This window comes from Pituophis catenifer, unplaced genomic scaffold (genome assembly GCF_029215685.1).
Source record: "Pituophis catenifer annectens isolate HBS135680 unplaced genomic scaffold, rPitCat1.0.hap2 SCAF_1, whole genome shotgun sequence".
NCBI classification, from domain to species: domain Eukaryota; kingdom Metazoa; phylum Chordata; class Lepidosauria; order Squamata; family Colubridae; genus Pituophis; species Pituophis catenifer.
The window spans coordinates 266,478,158-266,503,653 of record NW_027256881.1 but is presented as its reverse complement, the minus strand read 5'-3'; the positions used below and the strand labels follow the sequence as shown (position 1 = coordinate 266,503,653).

The 25,496-nt window shown below is 34.4% G+C and overlaps 1 protein-coding gene across 3 annotated transcripts in view; it reads right to left on the bottom strand.

Annotated features, from left to right (window-relative positions):
* PPFIA1 (PTPRF interacting protein alpha 1) overlaps positions 1–17,139 on the bottom strand; it is a 52,416-nt gene extending 35,277 nt beyond the window's left edge. For all 3 annotated transcript variants that reach the window (XM_070935301.1, XM_070935284.1, XM_070935293.1), the window contains exons 1-2: positions 15,999–17,139; positions 14,503–14,766 (exon numbers count right to left, since the gene is read on the bottom strand). In XM_070935301.1, the coding sequence (XP_070791402.1) occupies positions 14,503–14,766 (264 nt within the window). In that variant the 5' untranslated portion in view covers positions 15,999–17,139. The remainder of the gene's footprint in view (positions 1–14,502; positions 14,767–15,998) is intronic.
* Between the last annotated feature and the right edge of the window lie 8,357 nt (positions 17,140–25,496).

Below are 25,496 nucleotides of genomic sequence, written 5' to 3'. Positions count from 1 at the left end.
ATATGATTGTCACAATATCCATTAAGGTGTAACAGTATTGCATAACATACAATTTTTCTTCTACCCAAAATGCAAAATCAATTTTTTAATTTTTTTTTATTAGATTACGTTATAGTACAATACATAGATTATCGGTTTGACTGTGATAATATAAATACAGATTGAATACATTCTTAATTTATAATATCTCCTAATTTGTTTGGCTATTCTAAGCTATCTCTCTTCCTTTCTTTATTCTATGGTATAGATGGTTGGCAAAATCAATTTATCCAAACTACCATAATCCTCATAACAACAAAAATAAAAATTTATTTCCATTCTTAAGCAAAGACATTATAAACTTTACATTTATTATTATGTAATTTTAGTCCCATGGTTGTCATTAGAATACTGTAATATATACATGCAAGTCCATTTTCGTATTGTGTTCAGTTTAAATTGAGATGTTTATTTTTGAAGTACTCTAACTGCAGAAATTTTTTTGTAAATATAATTTCTATGCCTATAAAAATGAAGAGATCTGAAAATACAAGTATTTCCTAATAAAATGTATTTATGATGTAAGATGATATTCTTCTAAATATTTGCTTAGAATGTATAGAGTAAATTTAGGCAAGTATATAAAAAATGTACATTACAAAGCTAATTATAGCAAAAAGTGAACCTAGTATTTTTTAGATTTTCATAACTATAACTAACATTTATGAAATCTACATAAAACATATGTCATTGATTGATACTTTTAAGAAATAAATTTAGAATTACTGAGATTTCAGTAAATTCCTCTAAAAAGTAGGAATCTTTCAGGATAAAATATTTTCCCTTTATTAATTTTTTTTATTAAGAATTATATATGAACAGAATAAAAATCAATGCAAACATAAAATATAAAGAAAACTGCAAGAAAAAGAAAGAAAAGGGAAAGAAAGAAAGTGGGAAAAAGAAAGGGAAAAAAGGAAAGCAAAAGCAAAAAACTAACTTTTGCTGTCACCAGCAGGTAAAAACTATTTCAGTAGCTTATCATTATTTCAAAGAAAACTTAAATCTCCCTTTACCTCATAACTCATTTCTTAGGTAAAGAAAACAAAATCAAAATTCTGCATCAATCAATATTTGTCAGCAGAAGTCCAATTAGGACAATTAGATCTTTTTAACTCTGGTCAAACAAGCCAATCTTAGAAACCTTATCTGGGTTTTTAAAATTATTTTTTAACCCTTTCAAGAAAAAGTTCCAGAGATAGTTTGATGATCATCTGTTTCAAAGAGAAAATCTTTCAGAACTTTAATAGATTTCTTTTCTATCAATAAGTAAAATTTACCCTTTTGTCTGTCACTGCCAGGGTGGATTAAATCATGATTTAAATCACTAGTAAAAAGGCTTGATTTAAATCAACTCGATTTAAATCATAATTTTTAAAGAGCAACTGTCATCTCTGCTACTCTTTTGACCCACTGTTGACTCACTGATAGTCCCAGTGTTGCAGAATATACAGCCTCATGCTACATAACTAAGCTCCATTTCATGCTGAATAAACTAAATTATTTATGTATCTTAAATAGAAAACTATCTTACGATAGATTTTTACCCCAAAAGTTTTTTATTAAAATAAATTCGATAAAAATCAAAAAAATCTGATTTAAATCAAAAAAATCCGATTTAAATTAAAAAAATCTGATTTTTTTTATCCACCCTGGTCACTGCTAAGTATCTTTCCAAATCTTAGCTCACGTTTTTTGTACATCCAGGAGGGAAAATAATCCAAATCAATTTTGAATATCAGTTCACCTCCTTTGGGTCATCCATAAGATTCATTTGTATTACATTTAAATTCCCCAACAAATTAATTTCATAGACATTCATTATAGTTCGTTATTGTTTTACAATTTATTAGAACATACTTTGTCAATTTTATCAAACATTTCATCTATTCTATTCAAAACCTTGTCTGAGAAGAATTCAAAAGTTTGCATTAAGGATTTTGTATTCCATTTTCTTTACCTTTTGGCTCTAGTGTCTAGCTTCAAGGTCTCATTATAAAAAACAAAATCAAATCAAAGTAATCTCCTTTTTCCCATTAGAAAAATATCTTCCAAATAATTCAAAACCATAATTCCAAATCCCAGCCTCCTTAATCTGCTATCAACTTTCCAAAATCCACATATCATTTTGTAGCTCCATTTTGCTACATAGTCCAAACAATCATGTTTTAAAAACTACTTAAATCAAATTTACTCCATCATCTTTTAAGGAAGTGGAAACTCACCCGATGAACATAGTAAAATCGTGCCAGTTTGAAGGATCTTAAATCTCTTCAAGATACAAAAAAAGAATCAAAGATTTGATTAAAATATAAGACATGGTTGAACTTAATGTAAGGGTTGCTTTGGAAACATGAGCTTGATGTAAACCTGTCTCCAGTCACTCCACATATAAGCTGACTGTAAAGGCAGTTTCTGAAGTCTACTCACAAGGAGCAACTATATGGAGTCAGATGAATGATCTCAATGAATTCTCCTTTGTTACAGAGAATTACACCAGCTTGGATCCAGTATCCAGTCACAATTCTCCTTACAAAAGCTGTCTTGCTAGCCAGCAAAAGATCCGTTCACCATAAAGCTCAAACAAACTACCTGATCCAAATATTATCCCAATACAAAAGCTTGAAAACTATACTACTTCTACATGAATGAGCTTAAATAAACTTCCCACCATCTTGTGACGCCATATTGGAGACAGTAATCTGTCTGAGAGTACTACTTAGATTTACACCAGATGTAACAGTCTACAACTTGCAGATGCTTTACATATTTTTCTTCAATTAAATTTCTGGCTTTACCCTTAGAGACAAAAATAAACATATCTCTTAAACTATTCTCAGAACATAGGAATACAGAACATAGGAATAACTGTCTATATATATCCATGTTTGAGGATTTAGAAAGGGGTAGCAAATAATGCTATTAATCAGAATATTAAATATAGTTTGGATAATTCCAGAAAATATTATATGTTCAAACAATCTTTCCCACATTTTAACAGTTCCTCTTAGGTGCTTTACTTTATGGACCATCTGGAGTCAGGCAAATTGAGCAAACTAAATCAATTAATAAACTGTCAGGACTCAGGTTAAATCCAACAATGATTTATACAGTAACAATTATTTCCATTTTAGTTATTTTCAAGATAGTCAATTCCATCTCCCAATTCCAGAAAATCCAATATTGAAGTTTCTGACACATCTTAAGCACCATAGGACTGAGATATTTTTGCTGAACATTCTTACTTTCCTCTTAGTACATTGGGCCCAAGTGAAACTAATGTTAAGATCATTGTTCTACAACGCCTCTCCCTGAATGGCCAGAAATTGCCTATTACATTTCCCCTTTCTTCAATATGGACAAGTTAGACTTCATTAGTTTGGTTATGATATAATGAATATGTGTCCATGCACACACAAACACCCACACGGCACTGCTTGGTTTGTTTCATGACCTGAGTAAAGCAGGTGATAGTGAGGATCAAGAGGCTCACTCTTATCCTTCCACATAAGATTAAATGTAAATTTTTCTTCCTTATGCCATGTAATTTTTCATACCTAAGTATTATCCACAGTGTGCAGTTGGAAAAAATATATAGCGAAAACGTTTCATGGATGTGTGAAAAGTCATTTTTTTACTATTTCCCTGTCAGTCCTTCCAAACACCTGAGAATTTTATTTTCATGAATTAGGTCAGGAGAAGTCCCCACAATCAAAATTTAAAAATATTTTATTGCTGGGAAAATAAAATAGATTACAATTCCATGTTCACCTTTTTCTAGGAATAAAGAACAGGTGATTAAAAACCCATTTAGCTCCTTTCTGTCTGCTGCTCCCTCCAGAAATTGAAGCTCTAATCCTTATTTAGGAATGAAAAACACTAATCTACTTATACAATGTGTGGGAAAGCCAAGAGAGCCTATTTTAATACAGTTTAGAATACAAATATAATAAAGTTCATTATTATTTTAAATGTTTTATGCAATGATTAAAAATTCTGAACAAACAGATTGCTCTGGACAGCAGTTGATATTTTTATAATCTTGTGAATATTATACCTATTTATGATGATTTTGCTGTCATCATATTTGTATCTTTAAAATACTTGACTATTTGACTAATAGGGGGAAAAATAACCAGCTGATCAACAGAAGGATACATGTATCTTTTGACAGTCATGGGTAACTTTTAGAAATCCAACTACTGCCATTTTAAATTAAGGGAAAGCTTACCACAAATAGTTCTTTTTTCCCTTTTTAAACCAAGGATTGGAGAATCAAACTTGCTATTGTACTATTTAACTTCATAATGAATTTATTGCTTTTATGAATTTTGTCCCCATATGCAATAATGTCTAAAAGAAGTATCTGGCAATAGCTTACATTTTCAGCAACTACAATTACTCAACTTTTTTTTCTAATGCATCTCTCCTATGCTAATTTACCTAAAAAGAAAATTTAGCAGAATTTTATATGAAAGTTATTGTGCATTTAAAGTTGGCAATGGTAGTTTAATATTCTGTTATCCTTTTTTAAGGCATTTATCTGCAGTATTTGAGGAGGAAGAGGAAAAGCATTTCTCTAAATCACCTCTTTTTAAATGCATAATGCAAAGGAGAAAATAATGTTTTAAAATAATTGAATAATCCAGTAATTCTAGTTTAACAAGTTTGTAACATGAGAAAAAGAATTTTTTGCAATAAATCTTAAAAGCATTAATTGCTTCTTATATCACTTTTAGATATTGTATTCTGATAAAATTAAAATTCTCATTTTTGCTAACATCTGACATTAAAAGATAAATGATATTGAAAATTAATGAAAATATTGCTGAACAATGATAACTATCAGAATCTTAGAGTAAGAACTAAATTCTTATTTTGACAAATGGTATGCATACTAATGAACATTATTATATTGTCACTTTGGAACCGATTTTGCATGGATAAAAAGATAAAATTATTTTTGTGATGTTTAACTGATGGCACTGTTTACCATTCTTTCGTTTTACTATTCTTACATATCCTAATTAAAATAAAGAACATAAAAGAATAAAAGTCTACAAGAGTTATTTCTTGAGTAAAAAAGAACAGAATGCTATTTAAAATCTATTTCTAATTTGGCTTTTTAGCAGTAGCAGAATCAAGAAATACATTTCACAACAAAAATCAAAAGGTTATAGAGTAAAGCAACTAAGCTCTTTTCTGCTTACTTGGGTCATCATATTGGAATGCAAGCAGACAGAACTGTTAGACTTGACTTAAGAGGCTTTAAGAATTTACTGAAGTGTAGAGGATATAAAATGTGTTGAGAAGAGCTTTCTATTGCCTACATCATCAGAACATGTGTAAGTAGAAATAAAGAAAACTAAACATTTAAGTGTTTTATGCCATCAATACAAAATGAGCATTAATTTTAAACATTAATATTTAAAATGGTTTGATTTTTGTCTCTTTAGCAACTAAAATTCACAGCAAAATCCAGAATGTTAAACCCAACAGCCTGGAAAACAAATCAGTTGCTAAAAATGTTTATACTATATTTTTAATTTTGCCTGTTTTTACTACACTCTGCTTTCAGTATTATACAACATAATATATTGTAAAGCAGAACAACTAATTGGACAAAATTACTGCCTATTTTATGTTAACATGAAGGAATTTTGAGAATACAATTTCACTATTTTAATGTTCTTCTTTACAGAATGCATTCCACTTTTCACAAACTAAATAACTATAATTCTCCTTGTAATTTCAATTATAACTTTTCATAACTTATTCAGCATTTGCATACACTTCTCATTGTGTAACCCCCCCCCAAAGATCAATTAAATGATGCAATGTAAAGGCCACAATTTCAAATACTACAAATCCAAATGCTAGTTTACTATTTCTAAAATGTTTAATATTAAAAATTTAAGAGATATATCTACCAGTAGAACAATTGCATCTTCTTCCCTAGCCATCTCCTGAACTGTGCTCTACATATCTGGAAGAACCCTCCAGAGCAAATAATAGTGGTTTAAAAAGGCTGATTTGTGGTGATTACAATAAGACAATATTCTGTACAACAGTATAGAAGTAGCTTACCATTGCTTCATTCCTGGATATTTTCAGATGTTTTAGTCTAACATACAACCCTTTTATCCTTTGCTGGTCCTCCAGTCAAGGACCAAATAAGTTCAGACCAGCTTAACTTCTATAGGCAGACAAGATCAGCAGGTGATGCCAGAAGTATGCACAATTAAGATGAAGGAGTGAGGAGAACCAAATAAATCCTGCTGCATATGTAAAAGGATTCAAATTTTATAAAAGAATAAGTACATTGTATCTTCAAATGTTTTGAATTTCAATTTCTATCAGCCCTAGGTAGCATGCAAATGAAGTATATAAGTTATAGGTAGTCCTCATTTAGCAACCATACTTGGAACCAGCAGCTGTATCATTATCTGAAGTGGCCACTAAGTGGGAACACTTATGACCACAACTATGTTTTCCCTTTCCCCCCACTTTGGAAAACTAACTGAGGGACTGGGATAGCAGACATGTAAGTAACAAAACCAATTAATTTCACACCTTCCAGTTTTGTTTGCTTCCTAATGACTCCCCCACCCTTTGGAATGCATCCTCTCTTGTTATAATTAGCAAGAAAGGAGTTAATGTATGTATTTACATTGGAGAGGAAGGAATTACGACAGTAAATCAGCACACAATGGGGAATCCACATCAAAAGAAATGTTGTGGTGCTAGCTGTCACAAGCATACTACACAAACAGCTTGGTCTAGTCCGCATTGTGTGCCCACTTATTCTCTTGTAATCCCTTCCCATCCAATCTCTCTGTTATTCAGAGGAAAAAAGAAAAAAAAAACCCAAAAGGTCAGGCAAAGAATATGTGTACTGACTGTAATGGCAATCGTGTGACTGAGGAATGATGTGAAGGTTGTAAATGAGGGCATTGGTCATTAAGTTATTTTTCAGCCCCATCATAACTCAACAGTTGCTGAATGAGGCAATTGCTAAGCAAAGACAATCTGTATCATGTAAAACATATGAATGACACTATATCACAGTTAAACTATTATGTACCCAAAGCACATTAGAATACATCAAACTATGTATCAGACATATAATGAAAAAATGTCTGATTCTACAACTGCAACTTTCCATTAGGCAAAATAGGATTTTATTTCTATGAAACTATATTCCATATTTCATCATGCAAATATTAAATTTTCCTACATTTGAAGCAGAAATTATTTTTACCATGTGCCGAGATTTAATAAACTGCAGGTTTATTTAATCACACCACACAAAATCTATTTAAGACTGCATATTTCTACACTGATTTTTAAAAAATCAATCAATCGATACGAAGGTCAGAATATGACACATTTTTAAAAGATTTGTACTGAATTCAAAATGTTAACAAGTTGGAGTTTTAAGTGTTATAATTATTCAGAAACTAATGTCCTGCCTATTTTACTGAATTTTAAATATTCAATTCATAATTCTAAAAAACACATAAACCTCTAATTTAAGAATTTCAGGACAACATCAAAATATCTTCATAAATTTTATTTCCACCTATCAATAAAAATAACTTGATTGCTTAAAACTTAAATATCTGAATATTCTACTTGTATATTAATTCTCTACCTATCAATCATCGCCCTGAGTCCTTCGGGAGTAGGGCGGTATATAAATTCAATAAACTAACTAAACTAACTAACTAATTATACAAGTTTCTGAGGAAATTACCTTGTTTCATATTTGAATAAGCACTTTATCACAATCTTGATTGGAAGAGTCTTTAGTATTCAGACTACTAAATTATCTGCTTAATTTTTCATTTCTATTTTTATAATTAGGTAAAATGAAAAATATAAATAAAATATAAAAATTGTAAATACATTGTATAATGATATGAATTGAAGATAAATTGAATTTTCTAAAAGATGACTCTTCCTGTACTTTTTTCTTTCTTTCTTTCTTTCTTTCTTTTTTTTTTTGCAAACAATAAAATAAAGACAAACAGTAGAAACTATAAAAATGAGACAACTCCCAGCAACCAGATTGAGATAAATCAGCATAAAATGCTTAGGGAAGCTGACAGATTTTGACATGGTGCCAAAAAGCATCAGAAATCTCTATACTTTGAGAAGGTGTTCTACAATCAGGCACAATAATTAACTGGTTTTATACACCATTAATCTTATAAAAGAGTAAAAGACATCAAACCAACCAAACCACAAGAACAACATTTCAATGATGAAGATGCTGAAAGCATTCCATAGCAAGGGCACTCAAGCTAAAAATGCCACAGCTAAGTAACTGCCTCCAAAACTCTTCAGCTGCATCACAAATTAGACATATTCCAAAGATCTTAAAGGCTGAGCAAAGTAATACACGAAAACTATCTAATCAATCTCCCATAATAACCAATGTTATATAGCCATACCTGATAAAACTGGTTCCTGCAAGTAACTACAACTTGCATTAGCTGGTGCTCTCAAATTATCTTTAGTGCAGTCTTATGTACAGTAAATTACAGTAGCAAAGGATCAGGTGATAGGTATATACCTATAGACTATAGGTATGCAAAGGTTCTCCTGGCCAGCACTACCATAGTCTTGGATTCATTGGACTCTAAATAGGGGTTCCCAACCCATGGGCCATGGCCCACTAATGGGCTGTGGCCTATTTGGAACCAGGCCATGTGAGCAGCAAGCAGTGTGTATTTCATTCCTAAATAAGGATTAGAGCTTCAATTTCTGGAGGGAGCAGCAGACAGAAAGGAGCTAAACGGGTTTTTAATCACCTGTTTCTGTATTCCTAGAAAGAGGTGAACATGGAATTGTAATCTATTTTATTTTCCTAGCAATAAAATATCTTTAAATTTTTATTGTCGGGACTTCTCCCCACATGTGACATAATTCATGAAAATAAAATTCTCAGATGTTTGGAAGGATTGACAGGGAAATAGTAAAAACTGACCTTTCACACATCCATGAAATGTTTTCTCTATATAATTTTTCCAACTGCACACTGTGGATAATACTTAGGTATGAAAAATTACATGGCATAAGGAAGAAAAATTTACATTTAATCTTATGTGGAAGGATAAGAGTGAGCCTCTTGATCCTCACTATCACCTGCTTTACTCAGGTCATGAAACAAACCAAGCAGTGCCGTGTGGGTGTTTGTGTGTGCATGGACACATATTCATTATATCATAACCAAACTAATGAAGTCTAACTTGTCCATATTGAAGAAAGGGGAAATGTAATAGGCAATTTCTGGCCATTCAGGGAGAGGCGTTGTAGAACAATGATCTTAACATTAGTTTCACTTGGGCCCAATGTACTAAGAGGAAAGTAAGAATGTTCAGCAAAATTATCTCAGTCCTATGGTGCTTAAGATGTGTCAGAAACTTCAATATTAGATTTTCTGGAATTGGGAGATGGGATTGACTATCTTGAAAATAACTAAAATGGAAATAATTGTTACTGTATAAATCATTGTTGGATTTAACCTGACAGTTTATTAATTGATTTAGTTTGCTCAATTCACCTGACTCTAGATGGTCCATAAAGTAAATGTAGCACATTGTATTAGGTCTAGACACAAAGCTTCTACAACATGAATCAATATACAGTACTTTCCACAGAAAGACCCCAAGAAAAGATTCTATGGTATAGGAAAAATGGCACTTGCAGAAGCATTCTGTCAAATACTTGGCTCCTAAATCATTACAGGATTTTAAAGGTAGACACTAAATAGTGCCCAGAGGCAAATAAGCAGATAGAACAGTTTGTTCAGAAATCATGTAATAATTGATAGTATGCTTCTCCTTGGCTGTTTAAATTACAATTATCGTTATAGCATTCTGAGTTAGTAAAGATTATTGGTTGTTTTCAAGGGAAGCCCCACATATAACACATTACACTAATCAAATGAAGAAATTAACAGGACAGAAAATACTATGACCAAGCTGTCTCCAGTTGTACGCTCACAAACGAACAAGCCCTCCTATCCATTTAGACCACAAGTCTCAATAGCACCATTGAGTAAAATAGCTCTTCCAATCAGTCTTAAAAACATGTCTATTGGTATTTTTGCGTTGTAAAATTTAATGTTAATAGCAGAAATTAAATTGCAATATGATTTCTAAAGTTTGTTTTGTTTTGCATTTTCTATTAGATGACTGTCACAAAGGAATAGACGTAGTCTAATAAAGCAAGCCAAATAGATATCATGAATATTCAGTAAATTACTAGATTAAGTTTCTGCAATGCTTAAAATTGCAACAGTATCCTCCATGCCATTTCCAAGACCATCTTTCCCAGTAAAGATACTCATTGTATCTTTTTTAACTCCAATATACAATGTAGGTAAACTGTGAATTTGGTTCATTAAATTCTGATCTCAACTAGGTGTCAGTGTTCCAGAAAAAAATCCTAGGTTTGTAGTAGGTTTGAAAAAACTATAGTTTGGTGGCTACATGCCACAGACTAAATCAAAATTTAGCAAGCCATATTATGGCTTAACATTTTAAGCTACCATGAAAGCCTTACAAATCTTTTTTATAGCCAAATCTCATATAATTCAATTTATTTGGATATGGATTAAAACATGAACTCGGTAATTAGAGCAAATGTACCACAGTACTTGAATCAGATTTATACCATAAGAAATTACAGGCAAAAGCAATATGTAACAATTATAACAATATGTAATTTTCTTCTGAAAAACAGGTGATTTTTAAGGGGTCATATGTATCAAGGCAGCCATCTGAAAGAATCTATTGCCTACTTTCAAATGTGTGTCTAAGCACAAAAAGTTACCTATACCTTTAAAAAGCATCAGACCATCAACCCTGCGGTCTGTATTTCTTATTCTCTTAAAGTTAATATTTAATTTCATAATATAATTGGATTTAGTTACCAATATATTTCTCCATTATGCTTTTAGGCATTCAAAAGCTTTAGCTACCTTTTAAGCAAATGCTGCAAATTTAATCTAGATTATCAAATATTGTCCCTTAAACAGTTTCTGACTACATTTACTCAGTCCACTCAGCCCTTTGCTTTGGTGTAGCTATGTATCTACCTTGCCTTCAATATTCTTTTCACATAGCAAGATTAAATGCATTCTTTCTTCAAAGTCTTCTAAATCTAACTCCAAAATAAAATGACTCAAGTCTATATTCATCTCTTAATTTCAATTTTCACAAGACAGTTTTTAACTGGATGTGTTTCAAATACAAATCAAATACAATGCCAAAGATACTTAACTAGGTCTGCATTCAAAATAAGCTATTATTAAAAGTGTTTCTCTAAATGTATGTGGCTCTACACCTTAAATTCTCAAAAATATAAATATTATTAGCCAAATATATGAATTTACTTCAAAAACATATTGTTTCAAAATAAAGTTATATCTATCTTATTAGGCAAAAGCTATGTTTCAAGCCTTTCATTTCTACGACTGTGACAGTATTTTATTAATTTTAAAATTAAGTTTATTAATTTTTAACTACACCTAACCTAAATCCATCCTTTAAGATATTTTACATGTTTTTCTCAGCAGTAATTTCATTATGAAGTATGTATTTTCTTACAAAACAAAATCCAGAAAGAATGAAGGGTAAACAAATTCATTTTCCTAGCAGTTGGCATTAAAACAAAACAAAGGAATATAAACATGCTCTTTGGAAGGGGGGTGGTGGAACCCTAAGTACAAGATATCCTAAATCTATTTATCTAAAGTCTGAACTTCATCTAGTACTAATCTCAGAAGAAATACTTTTGTCTGCAAATTTCCTCCAAAACCACCAAGGAACACAAAGGTTATGTTTAGATCTTAGTATTTTTTTATTGAACATTACTACACAGAGTCAAAAAACAAAACCCAGGCACCAATTTTAAATTAATTAAAAAAAAAAATCTTGGGGTGACTTCTGGTGAGCATTCGTAGTGAACTAGAAATCCCTGAAGGAGCTGGGACAGAATTGCAACATATATCAGTGGCTTGACAGCAAAACTCTCTCCAGAAAAAGCAGAGATCACAACCACTTGTTCTCCAGACAGCTGTTTCTCATGAACAGACTGCAGAAACTGATGTTTTTGTGGTCAACTTGTAAGTTGAGGGGCTGGGAGCAGAGGATTTCAAGCAGCTCACAGCCATAATGCAGCCTATATGGATCTAAGGTTTGCCAAGCCTCATTTCTTAATCACTTTTGGAAATTGCTTTAACTGCTTTCAAGTATTAGGAATCTTTGCAGTGACAGGTTTTAGAGCACTGGGTGAGTTTCCTTTAATTTTTAGCAAACGTTTTAAATGCAAGGATCTCATTTTTTTCCCTTTTGGAATAAACAGCAAATGGATGATTAGAATGTTGATTTTGGAAAGTTACAAAAGGATTAAGGTCCAGATAGGATTTAAAATAAGATCTTGAAAATAATTATAAAAATTCTTCCTGTGAGAAAATGGTGTTGTTTTGAATTCTTTAAAAAGAAGAAGGACGGACTTTGAAAGTTGACTACCAGAGAGAACTACAAGAAACTGAAGATTACAATTAAAGAAGAAAAACACTTTCACTAATGCAATAGAATGGAGCAAAATACATTAAGTGGATACATTTAAGATATTTCTGAAGAATGGATCCAAAATTTAATTTTAATAGTGTCTGTCATTATAGACAGACTATGTTTAAAAAATGTTACAGCTGAAGAACAAGTTTTACCAGACAAGACATTCCTGATTTGAAAATGAATTTAAAAATGAGAGGCTAGAAGAATGATATGGAAAAAGATGCTACACTGGATATACAAATAAAACCAGTTGATGCCTTAATTAATTAAAAGAGGTATACAAAAAAACAAATCAAAAGAGTGATCTGGATAATTTTCTTAAATTGGTTATACAAAGGTAACTTGCTAAAGTCTTAAAGTACATCAAGTTCTAGGACAGTCTTAGAAGAGATTAAAAATCAACTGTGAAAAGAAAGGAATATAATTTTTTTCTTAAATTTAAATGTCACCCATATCACTGTTGAAGCAACTCTGGGCAGCTTACAGAATGATAAAAAAAATAATTTAAAAACATTTAAATTAACAAGTTGGTTTATTTGATCAAGGTTAAAACCGATTCACAGTTATCTATGGACCCTTAATGGACTTAACTAGAACTAAACAATTAAGCTTTAAAGATTTATTTATAGATGAGATAAAATATGGGGGGAAAAGATCAGCTATTGTATTTTAAGAGAAGGTGATGAATTACTAAAATTGTTTATACTTATTATGAAGGGAGAAATCATTTGTTTATATATTTCTTTTACTATATTCTTTTCTTCCCACTTTTCTGCACTTTCTATTTTTTTTTAGTTTGTATTAGTTTTTATTGTAATGTTTAATACAATTACAAAAAAAAACATAAAAAAAACCTGAAATCTTTACAACATGTCACATAAGGGACTTCCAATCATTCACATTTTATCTAATGTAGTGAAACAGAGAAAAAAGTAAGTTACAATTTATTTAATGATTTCCAGTAATTATCAATAGGAAGCATGGAGATTTCAACTTTGTAAATAATATTCAAATATTATGCATGTATAAATATACATATATACCTACAAACATATACCGTTTACACACAAATAAATTTGTTGTGCAGATGAGTGCTTACAAATATGCTCATCTGCACAACAATTTTATAATTTATTTGTTCAATTCCTATGGCCACCTATCTTAGTCAATTACTCTGGGTAGCTTACAATATAATATTTCATATATATATTATATAGTGGAATGAAACTACAGCTATTACAAATCTATATAAAATATCTTATTCATATGATCCTTGATTTTCCTATCTTTTAATATTCCACAATATATTTATGACCACAACCAAAATATTGGGGAAGTGTTATATTGCTAGAAAATTATGGTTATGTTGTGCTGCTATTATTACCATGGAGAAAACATGAAATTCTATACTAGTTTTTAAAAAGCTACAGTTCCTGTCAAACATTGGCTTAATATTAGGTTCTCTGTAAGAAAGCCCATCAGTAAAACATGATCATTAGATATCTTTATTACATCTTCCTGCATGGCAAATAATATTTTCTCTTCACTACAGTATTGTCCAACAAATGCTTCACTTTAATAACTCTTATGATTTAATTGCCTACAACTTCAGAATAAAAAAAATCTAGAATTTTTAGATTGTATGGGTAATGAATGAGAATAAAGCAACCTTTCAAACTCTGTCACTCATATTAAATATTTTTGCTTCATCATTCCTAGAAATCCCATTAAAAGAAGAACTAATCTCTCTAGAACACTTATTTTTCTAAGTGTTTATTATTTCCTGCCAATAATTGTTCGGGAAAAGAATTTAAACTTAAAATATTGATTTTAACATTTTTAAATTTAAAAAAGTTTTCATTTAAATAAATACCTGAGGAAGTGCAGTATTAAGCTGTCGTTGTAGAGAATCCCTCTCATGACCAACTTCATGTAGTTTACCCTGGGTCAATGCAAGTGTCTCTTGAGTTTCTCGCAATGTGTCCAAGAGGCGATCACGCTCTTCCAACATGGATACCATTAATTGCTCAAAATGGGAATCAGCATCCGACTGAAGGGGAGAACCTGAACCACGGTTTCCACTTCCCCCTGAGGGAATCTCTGCCTCACTGATGGTCGGCATCACTTCACACATCATCTTGAAATTAATGTTAAGATTAATTATGAAACCATAAAAATACCAATTCAAATTGATTAGCAAAACTAAGATGCTACAATGTTATCTAGCTACGAGCATCCAATTATACTTATCTGAATTTGTCACAATTTTATTACAAATTTACAGTACCAGACATGTGTGTGCAAAATATAACTTGATAAAACTTCCCTATAGTTGTCCATGGTAAAGTTCACTTGACATGGATAATTGTTTAAAATTCTAACTTACCTTAGTAGGTGCTAAAGAAAAGTATAGGGGGGTAGACTTTTATCTGATTCCAGCATGTTTATGGGTAAGTACAAACATTCTAATTGCATTAATAATTGCTAGTACAGAAAATGCATCAGTAGCATTATTGCAGATAGATTAATTTGAATAAAATGCATTCAGCAAAAGGCATAACAAGAATAAAGCAAACTTGCTTATTCATGTGACTATTAATCAACCATCATAGTCCATTGGAACAAAATGGGGTATTTAAAAGATTCTTATAATTGCTTTAATTAATTTTTAAACTTTTACTACTTACTTCCATTTCTCTGAGCTTGGGGGTGGGGGGAGATTGTCACACAATTTCTTTTAAAGAAATATATCAATACAGAAACAGTATAGCATCCAGTTGCCTTTTTGCAACTGGATGCTATTAATTAAGAAGAAGAAATTTCTTAGGAAATACTGGATTTAAAAAGTTCAAAAAAATATCACAAATAAATCATTAAGCCTTGAACTAACATGGCTTTAAACCTGAATCCTTCCATCCCAAACGAATATTGGATGTTATTAATAAATTATGATAAGCTTTTCTGTGATTTCTATAACTTTCAGAGCTTGAATTAAGATGTATGGGAATTTAAACACTTTGGTACAGCATTAGAAAAAGCCTTAATAAGTTTCCTGAAGTGAGTCATTAAAAAAGGGAAACAGCTCCTCTTTATTAAAGGCCACCAAATTTGTTTCAAAGTTTTTTACCCTTTATAGTTTGTAATTATTGAGCTAAACGTAAACAATTTTTCTCCATTCCAATTTGAGTTCTCATATTTTAAAAGCTATATAATAAGACGAGAATGAGTTTAATCATTTAAAACTAAACAATGTAACCAGCACTGACCTAACATGTTCAGAATGGACTCCTTTGTTATTTTATTCTAGTAATCCGTCACACCTCACAATCATAAAGTGTTTACTGTGCAAGCTTCAAGTGATCCACTTACCTTGTTTGATAAAAGAGATTTGTCAAGAGAGATCAATTTTTCCCAACGATATCAGCTTTTTTCAGCAAGTTTGCATAACGATTTCCAAAAGCATTTGAAATGGTAGAGCAGCCATCCACCCTGACTACAATGTTCATTCATTAAATAATCCCCACCTTGGGTAGTCACACAAGGCAATAAGTAATCTTCCTAACAAAAGATAAGCCAACAGGAGGATCAATTAATCTAGTTTTCCGCAGTAAGCAAAAGGTTAAATCAACGTACGTTATACTAAGCTCCCTTATTCGAAGCCTGGTCCACAAGTCTTTTTTTTTTCCCCAAAGGTGAGAAGTTATGTGGGGAAAAAAAGAAAAAAAAAAGACCGAATGCTTTCTCAAGGTCTTTGGGCCGGCAAATTGTGCATGATGTAGAAATCTTACTTTAGGTCACAAAGGCATTTACTTCAACAACAACAACAACAAAAGAAGTAGCTGAAGCTGTTATAGTTCTGACGGAGGCACTCCTCTCTTCCGCCTCTTAAATTTCCGTGTCTTCTCCCGTGCATTTATAATTCCTCTTTTTTTGGGGTGGGCGTGGGGGGATGTTGCTGCGAAAGGAAAGCTTCAAAAGCAGAGCCAAGATCCAAAGACCGTCCTTGGGATGTGGGTGCCAACCATTATCCTTCCGTTCTTCCACGGGGAGGCAGGAGCTCTCCGCGCCGCCACCTTCACGAGGCAGGAAGAGTTAAACGGAGCACCAGAAAAGCGGAGAAAAAGTTGCGAGGACCGGGGTGAAGAGCCCCGAGGGAACCTCTTCGGAGTTTCGCCCCTCACACACACACGCACCCCTCACCGAGAAGCCGCGCCAAGACTTTCCTGGGTCGAGGGCTGCTTTTTCGGAGGCCTCAGGGGATCCACCGCGCCAGAGAGGAGTTTTGCGCTCCGCTTCTCGCTCTCAACTTCGGCCTTCTCTGCCCAGGTAGCTCCGCCTCCTGACTCCACATCCCCATCCGAGGTAGCTAAATTCGGAGATGCTCCCAAAAGGCTCTCCCGAGTCCCCAACGACGGACGGCGGCGGCGGCGGCGGCGAATCGGGCCCGGGAGAGCGCTTGCAGGGAAGGCTTGAGAAGTTCCAGGAGGCGATGGGGGTGCCTGTTTCCAGCCGGGCCCTCGGCCGCCGCTCGGAGTTTGGCCGCCGCCTCCCGTGGTTCCCGACAGGCTTTGCGGCTTCAACATACAACGGCGTGGACCACAATGCAGCGCGGCGGGGCCTTCGTCTCGCCCTGGAAGGCGAAGGGGACGTTACCCCCCCATCCCTCAGCGAAGTCAGACTATATATTTTTTAGGGGGGGGGGGGCGACCGTTGGTTTTAGGGCACCGGCGGCAGGCTTGTATCTCCTCCTGAGAACTGGAAGACGAAGCTGGCTGCGGTCTCTCTCTCTCTCTCTCTGAGGGACAAGAGAAAAGAATAGCCCCGTGTGTGGGCATAGCTGGGAAGTAGGTCCGTCAAACACGGAGGTCCTCCTAAATAAACAACACGTGTGCAGTACTAATTGAAAGGCCACGTTCCCTTTCCTCCTCTCCCCGCTCTACGTCTTCAACGGTCCCAAGGGAGTCCTTACCGAGAGCTGCCCCAGGAGGCTTGACTCTTGGCTTCTTGCCAATTTTTTTCTCACCATCCAGAGCTGCTGAAGTTTCCTGGATGAGAAGTCTTAAAAGAAAAAAAAAAAACCAGAAAGTCCAGTTGCCTCTTTTTTTAAAAAAAAAGCACCGTTGCCAATAATAAGGGGAATAGCTTAGACTTAGAATAACTTTATTGTCACTTTGAATGTACGCTAATCGGCATACATTAAAATTAAATTTCGTTGCACGCAGCTCTCAAAAGGTTCACCCTCTCCAATATACACTACATAAGCATGACAAAATAAATATAAAATTATGCATATATATTATATTACATATATGACACATATGTCCACATATATGACATAGAGAAACAAAAAGTTTAGCTCTCATGTATCCATTGTACATGGTGAGAAAAATGAATCTTTCGAGTTTACCAGACGGATGGCATAGGGAACAAACAGCTGTTACAGAATCTGGTGGTCCTGTTAGAAATACTTTGAAACCTCTATCCATGGGGAGCACAAATGAAGGGGGTGGGGAAAGAAACTTGGAAGCCTCTGCGAGGAGAACTGCACTTTCTGAGAACATGAGTTTAGCAATTTGGAGAAAGGCAAGGAGGAGAGACTACTCGACCGGTTAATGTGTTACAGAGTGAGAAAGGTTTGGCTGCTCCGGTTACTTAACAAATAGTTACAGTTAAATCGGGAGCCTTAGAAAGTCACCTTTGGATGAATTTGTTCAACTTGGTGAATGCACAGATAATGTAGTTTGCTAATCAAGTGTCAAAGAAGAACTCCAAAAAGGACTGACAATTCATATGTATCTCTCTGTAGAAAAGTGCTTCTTTGTGAGAAGCAAATTGGACCTATTTTTGAGTAAATGTAGCTAGCTTTCAACTAATAGTTTTATTACTCATAAACGTAGCATTGCCCCGCTCCCCTTAACTTTTGCCCTTTGGGAAAATAAACTTTTATTGAGTTCACAAACAGGATACTTGCTGCTACTGCTGCTTGCTAAGTAGCAAGTATAGATTGTACTAAGGGAACAATCTACTTACCTTTACTACCGGTTCGCAATGGGGCCGCGCATTGTGTAAAATTAGCCCCCCTTACTTACATACAAAATAATAACTATATTCTGTTCCATTAAAGAACATTAATAATTTTCTAGTAGAAACTTTCATGGATTGAGCTTCAGTCAGGTTCAAGCACAACAACCAATCTGAGACCAGCTCTCACCAAGCTGCACCAATTGGAAACTAGCTTGACTAAAGACCAATAAACTGTCAAATACCCGGCTATAAATACAGGAGCCCAATCAATCCTTATTTAGTTGCTTGTGTTCTACATAGTGGACAACCTTGCTTCTGAAGATGCCAACCACTATTGCTGGCAAAATGTCAGGAATTCTGTCTAGCCTACAGTCATTATTAATTCTGAAGCTTAACATTGCCCAATATTAATAAATATTTTTAAAGAACAAATTGAACTCTGACAGAATCTTACTATCCTGTCTTTCTGTTGAAAGAACATACATCTCCTTCCAGAAATGCATAATCACACTTTTTGAATAATCCAGGCACAAATAATCCAGTATTCAACCCTGTTTGTAAATGGATAAATTCTAAATGTCTAGGATATAGTTTAACAATGTTAATTTCTTTAAACCTTACTATTTAGGAAATGGCATTTGTAATTATTGTACCTTAAATATTCAAAGCTCATTAATAAATGTATAAAACTAGAATATAGAAGAACAAAATCATTGCCAAATAGGATAGCAGTTGCTATTTGAATACTGTCATGGATAATGGAAAAGAACCAGTTCAGTTGCAATAGTGTTGTGGATTTGACCAACCCAATAGAATTATATCTACATAGATGTAGTGGAATACCTTAAGATTCTTTCTTGGATCGAGTGCTTTTGAACATCTTCATAAATTACCTCGATGTGGGGTCTGAATGGGTGTTTATCATATTTGCACATGCCATTAAGCTGGGGGAAACTGCAACACTTTGGAAGATAGACTCAAAATTCAAAAGGACCTTGACAGACTTGAGCATTGGACCCTATTCAACAAGATGCAGTTCAGTAGTAAGAAAAGTAAGATCCTGCACTTAGGCAGGAAAAATCAAACACTGTACATATGTACAAAATGGACAATACCTGCCCAACAATAGTACCTGTAAGAGGAATCTAGGTGTCTTGGTGAACATTGCTTAAGTATGAACCAGCAATGCAATCCTGTATTAAAGGAAGAATAGCATAAAGAACACACGTAGTGATAGTACTGTTCTACACTGCACTAGTAAGGCCACACTTTGAATACTGTATGCAGTCCTGGTCACCATGATATAAAAAAAAAAGGTGAGGCCCTAGAAAGAGTGCAGCAAAGATTATAAGGGATCTGGAATCTAAACCGTATGATGAATAGTAAATGGGTAAGTTTAGCTTAATAGACTGAAGGCTTGACATAAGAGCTGCCTTCCAATACTTGAAGGTCTGTCACAGGGAAGGGAGAGTCGATTTATTCAAAGCACCCGAGGGCAGGACAAGAAGCAATGGGTGGAAGCTAGTCAGAGAGAGAACCAACCTGGAATTGAGAAATTTCCTGATGGTGAGAACAATTAGTCAATGGAATAGCTTGCCTCTTTGAGTTGTGAGTACTCCATCACTGGTGGTTTTCAACCATTTGTACAGGGTGGAATAAGAACTCCTGCCTCGGGCAGAGGGTTGAATAGAAGATCTCCAAGGTCTCTTCCAGCCCTATGATTCTGGCATTGCATACAGTGTACTAGTTTGTGCATAATAGGCCCAATTACAGCTTTTTTGATCGGAATGCATCTCCTAAAAGAGTCCCAAGAATTTTTGTACAGAATGTATATGTTCTACCAGCAGTTGGTTATTTAGTCACAGTTTAGAATTAGTCCTTAACAAAATATACTGTTCTTTTTCTTCACTGTGGCCTGCCTGCCTGCCTAGCCAAAAAATGTCAGAAAGCAAGAACTGATAGCAATAAGAACTTATACCAAGAATAACCATGAGTTGCTCGGTTGTTGTCTGCCTGCCTTCTGGGTAATAGTGGAGTTTGGACTTAGGACCCAATTCTCATTACTGCTCTGGAAAAAAAAAAAGAACAGGCATATAGTAATGATGTCATCACTTGCTTACTCAGCCACACTTTCCACTCCTTTGTGAAGGGAAACTGATAAAAGCAGATATATCAATTACAGAAAGGTATTTTTTATTTGAACACTGCTCTTATCCTTGCAGCTAAAAATGCAGCAAGTATGTGCGGAAGCTGCCAATGCTGATAAAGAGGTAATGAGAGACTAGAGTGAAGAGTAGTGGATCTTGCTCAAAAACCCCATAAGCTGAATGGGAGAGAGGTCCAATAGTACTATCAAAATGGCTATATGAGTAAATATGAGTAAAAGAATAACAATGTCCTAACTGTATCAGTCGATCAAAATGTAGGCTTTTATGATGCAATCAATGAGGCTCGTAGTTTTAAAAAGGGCAAGAATACATCCCTCAATTTTTTGTACCTGTATATATTTAGTGGGGATATGTAAAAGGGGTGCTTTGAAGCAGGGGCGAAATTCAGCAGGTTCTGACAGGTTCTGGAGAACCAGTAGCGGAAATTTTGAGTTGTTCGGAGAACCAGCAAATACCACCTCTGGCTGGCCCCAGAGTGGGACGGGAATGGAGATTTTTGCAATATCCTTCCCCCAGGAGTGGGGTGGGAATGGAGATTTTGCAGTATCCTTCCCCTGCCATGCCCACCAAGCCATGCACACAGAACCGGTAGTAAAAAAATTTGAATTCCACCACTGCTTTGAAGTAGGTGAAAGTTCTTGAATTGAGATCACAGTGCCAAATTGTTATATACTTAAAGGCAAACATTTTTTCACTGGAAACATAGGGGAAAAAATGAGCCACTCAATTGTTCTAGTTTTGCAGAAAGATATAAGAACTGTTTTCCCACAGAGAAGCACAACACTCCTGAAAGAAAGTGGGCCTAGGAACATCAGGACAAAAAGAAATTTTTTAAAAACCTGAGATTTCAGGAAGCTACACAGATGGGAATAGTGGATGAAAGGGATGAGTCTACAGTTGCTCTATAGAACAAGATGTTATCAGAAGAACAACTTCAGGCTATTGTGATCCAAAGGAAAGATAAAGAGAGCTCATAAAAAAGCCAGCAGGGGGAATAAGGAGCTGTCGGATGTCCTGAAAACCAAAAAGGAAGTGAACAGGAAACAGCAGGACATACGATTACCAAAGTCCATAAGGAAAGGATTTTGTCATAATTTCACTTGAAATGTTGCTTGTGCAAATTTACTTGTTCGGAACTCCTTCAAAATTAAAAGAGTTCATCTTTCTTAGTCTCTGTATGCCACTATTAATTACTGGAGAAATTAATTAATTAGTTTTGAGGCTACCTGGCTCCATAGTGACTCTGGGCATTTTACAGTTGAAAAATTTAAATGCCATTTAAAAGAACCCAACATATATATCTAAGAAAGAATACAGCTGTTCAGAACCAAAAACCAAAAAGGCTCAGCCACCATCCTAGCTTAAGATATGGGAGAACAACCAAGTCAGTAACAAGTTGCAAAAAGTCAACAAGGAGGGAGCAATATGGAACTCTGGCTAGTACATGTGTACAGGCAGATCCAAAAGCATTCTATAAGTAGCAAGTAAGTGTTTATTCATTTGTCAAATTTATATAGTTGCCCATCTCACAAAACAGCTTTTATTAATTTCTAGCATGTCAAATCACAAAAAGAGACAGAAGTCTGCAATAATTTGATTTTGATCAGTACATTTTGGAGAGTCAAAGTAATGCCACCAGACTTTAGCAGGTCATTGATTAATTTAGTATAGTAGTATAGTATAACCTTTGTTGTCATTGTACATCACATATACAACGATTGGTTATGGAGTATTCCAGAGTGTTCCTCTTACTTTCTTAGGATAACATGTATTTATTTGTACAACATTGTAGTTTCCATCTTATTCCTAGCCATAAGCATTGAAGTCTGCCCAGAAGTTGAAGTTTTATTTGAATGCATGATAGTTCAGGTCTTAGCTAGATTTCCTGGATAAGCTGCAACCACAGCCTATGGAGGCAGGAATAGTTTTTCTAAACCTCTGGTTCTGAAAAGAGGTATTTTTGACAAGTGCAGTTACAAAGTTACAGTAACAGTTGACAAGTGAAGTTCCAATCTTCAGAGCCCAGTAAATAATTTTACTTTAAATCTAATTGTAATATTAGATTAGATGACTAGAAGGCTCCTTTATGTAGGGGACAAGATTAGTAAACTCTTGCAAAGCTATTAGCCTCGCTGCAATTCGTGTATGTGCAGTGGTATTTGTTTTTATTATTTGTTTTTCAAAAACGGAAGGGTACCATTGGTTTAAACCCAATAGGATCTGTTTTAGAGTACCCAGGCATGGATGCAGAAAAGCTTAGTGCTGTATTGTGCAAAAAGCAAGAGAAAGCATAGTTTCCAGAATCCTGCGTATTGATTTTCCAAGCTTCTTCCAAAGAAATTTCTTGCATTATCGGGCCTGAACTTCAGTTAAACATTGTACTATGTATTAATTGTACACAGAACTTGATTTTTCTCTTTGAACACAAGAGGAACTCAAACCTAGGCTGAACATGAGCTCATTAAAGTGTTTATGTGATAAAAAGGAATCATAGCCAAGAATTCTCTTCTGCAATTAACAGTGCGATATGCTGCACTGCAAACAGCCTTAGGGGAGACCAGATAGCACATAGTATTTAATGTAACATTTGTAGACATGTACCTCCATTACAATTCTCATGTACAAACACGCCATTTGATCCAAAAATGTAGTTTACAAGTGTTCACATGAAGAAGGCATTTCCAAGTGTTTATTGTCAAATACTGTCCATTTATCATTGAGATGATGATTTCAAATAAAGGTAGAAAAAAACATTGGCAAGCTGCAGAATTTGATCACTGCATCATCACATTTCTACCAGAGGCTTTGTAAATTTGATATGTAGACCTATGACATGAAGAGTTCAAAAAATATAATTGAGATGTGATACCCTGTGAGATTGGATAACATATTAAAAAGATCACACATTCAGTTATTGGTGGAATCAAAGGTCTGAAGGATTCCTATGCTTCTCTGAAAATACAGATAGAGGATCTGAAGAAACTGAACAATGCTGTCCCATACTTTAGAGTTGTCCCATCTGAGATTGCAGGGCTGTATTCCGCCAGGAAGTTCCAAAATAGTCTTCAAATTGCCATAACTCACTGAATTGTAATTTTTCATGTAACAGAAGGGAAAAAGAACATTTTTATTTACTACATCATCATCTTCTTCTTCTTCCTCCTAGTGTTTTGTCTGCAGATGTGGGTCCACTTTTCGTATCGATGAATGCCATGTTGCACGATCAAACAGCATCTGGGTTATGTCTCCATTTTGACAGATATGGCTGTAGATCCATTGGTTGCAATAAAAAGACTGACGGACTGACTTGTTGCCTGGGTCTGACATTGGTTTGGCCTGTGTTCAGCTCAGCACCACCCTGATGGGTGGGCATTATCCAGTGGCACCACTAGAAGAAGCAGACCTCACTGCCAACATTTTCACTTTCATACATGAACATACATCGACAGAAATCAACAGCCATAATCATTGTCTTTGTCTCCCTACAGAATAGATCACAGTCTTCCTCCCCACTTATCAATGTAGTCTTATTTGAAAGGAGGTCAAGTGGTGGATTGTTGAGTTGCATCGAAATTTAATGTCATTATTCTGTGGATAGACAATAATGTATACTGGTTAACAGATTGTAAAATTTCAAGGCCACCTAAATTATGGAGCTCAGTGGGATGATTTTTTATTAGTCATTCTCTCTCAGCCAAGCTCACTTGTACCTTGTTTGGATAAAATTTGAGGAGACTCCCATGTAAAATGGACTTGATTTCTCAGGGAAAAAGCAAGACATAAATGCAATGAATAAATAATCCCATGTCTTTAAAATGTCATTGCTAATGTTACACTGCACCGATCAGATCAAATCAGAAACCTATATCTGAAGTATATTTAAAATAGTTGGACATACCTAAACTAAGTATTTTTTATTATATTGATGTGGGGGGAAGGTTTACAACTTAGAGCTCTCTTTGTTCCTTGCCTGTCACAAAACATGGAAAGATACTTTGCCATGTTTGGATTTCTGTGTGCTTTATTAGCAATCAAAGCTTTGCCTTAAGAAAAGGAGGGGAGCACAATGAGGAGCTAAAGTATGTTAATTGTCTAATTATGTAAAAACTGGTTTAAGCAGGAACTATGTATAACATAACACATAATACAAAAAAAGTCCATTAAAATGTGAGAGGTATAGAAGAAGGCATGGCAATAAATAATTAGTATGTAGTGTTCCATCCTATAGTGATTTTTAAATTAGTTTCCTATTGTAGATATTCAGTTAGGTGTGGGTTTTGACAAGTTATTTTTTTAAAAAAAATACTTCCAGCCTTCCAGTTTAGAACTTTTTGACTTTTTCCTCTTGGTAGAATTTGTGTGCTTTAAATTGCGGTGTAATAGAACAGCTATTCAGCCATCTAAGTTTTTCTAACACCTACAACTAGAGAAATTGCTTCCTGTTATGTTATTACTGAAAGAACGTCTCATGACTGCAAGGCTTTCCCTAAGAAAGGTGAGCAATGCATCCTTAGAACTACAGTCAACAATACTGTAAATAAGTGCTTTTCTGCTTGGATATCAAGCTTCCTTCATCCTCTGGGGTGACAGAAGTTTTAAATTGTTAACTTTAGCTTAGTCTAACAATTCCGATTCTCTTGTTTAGTTCTTAGAAGCTATATGAAGTGGTTGTTCC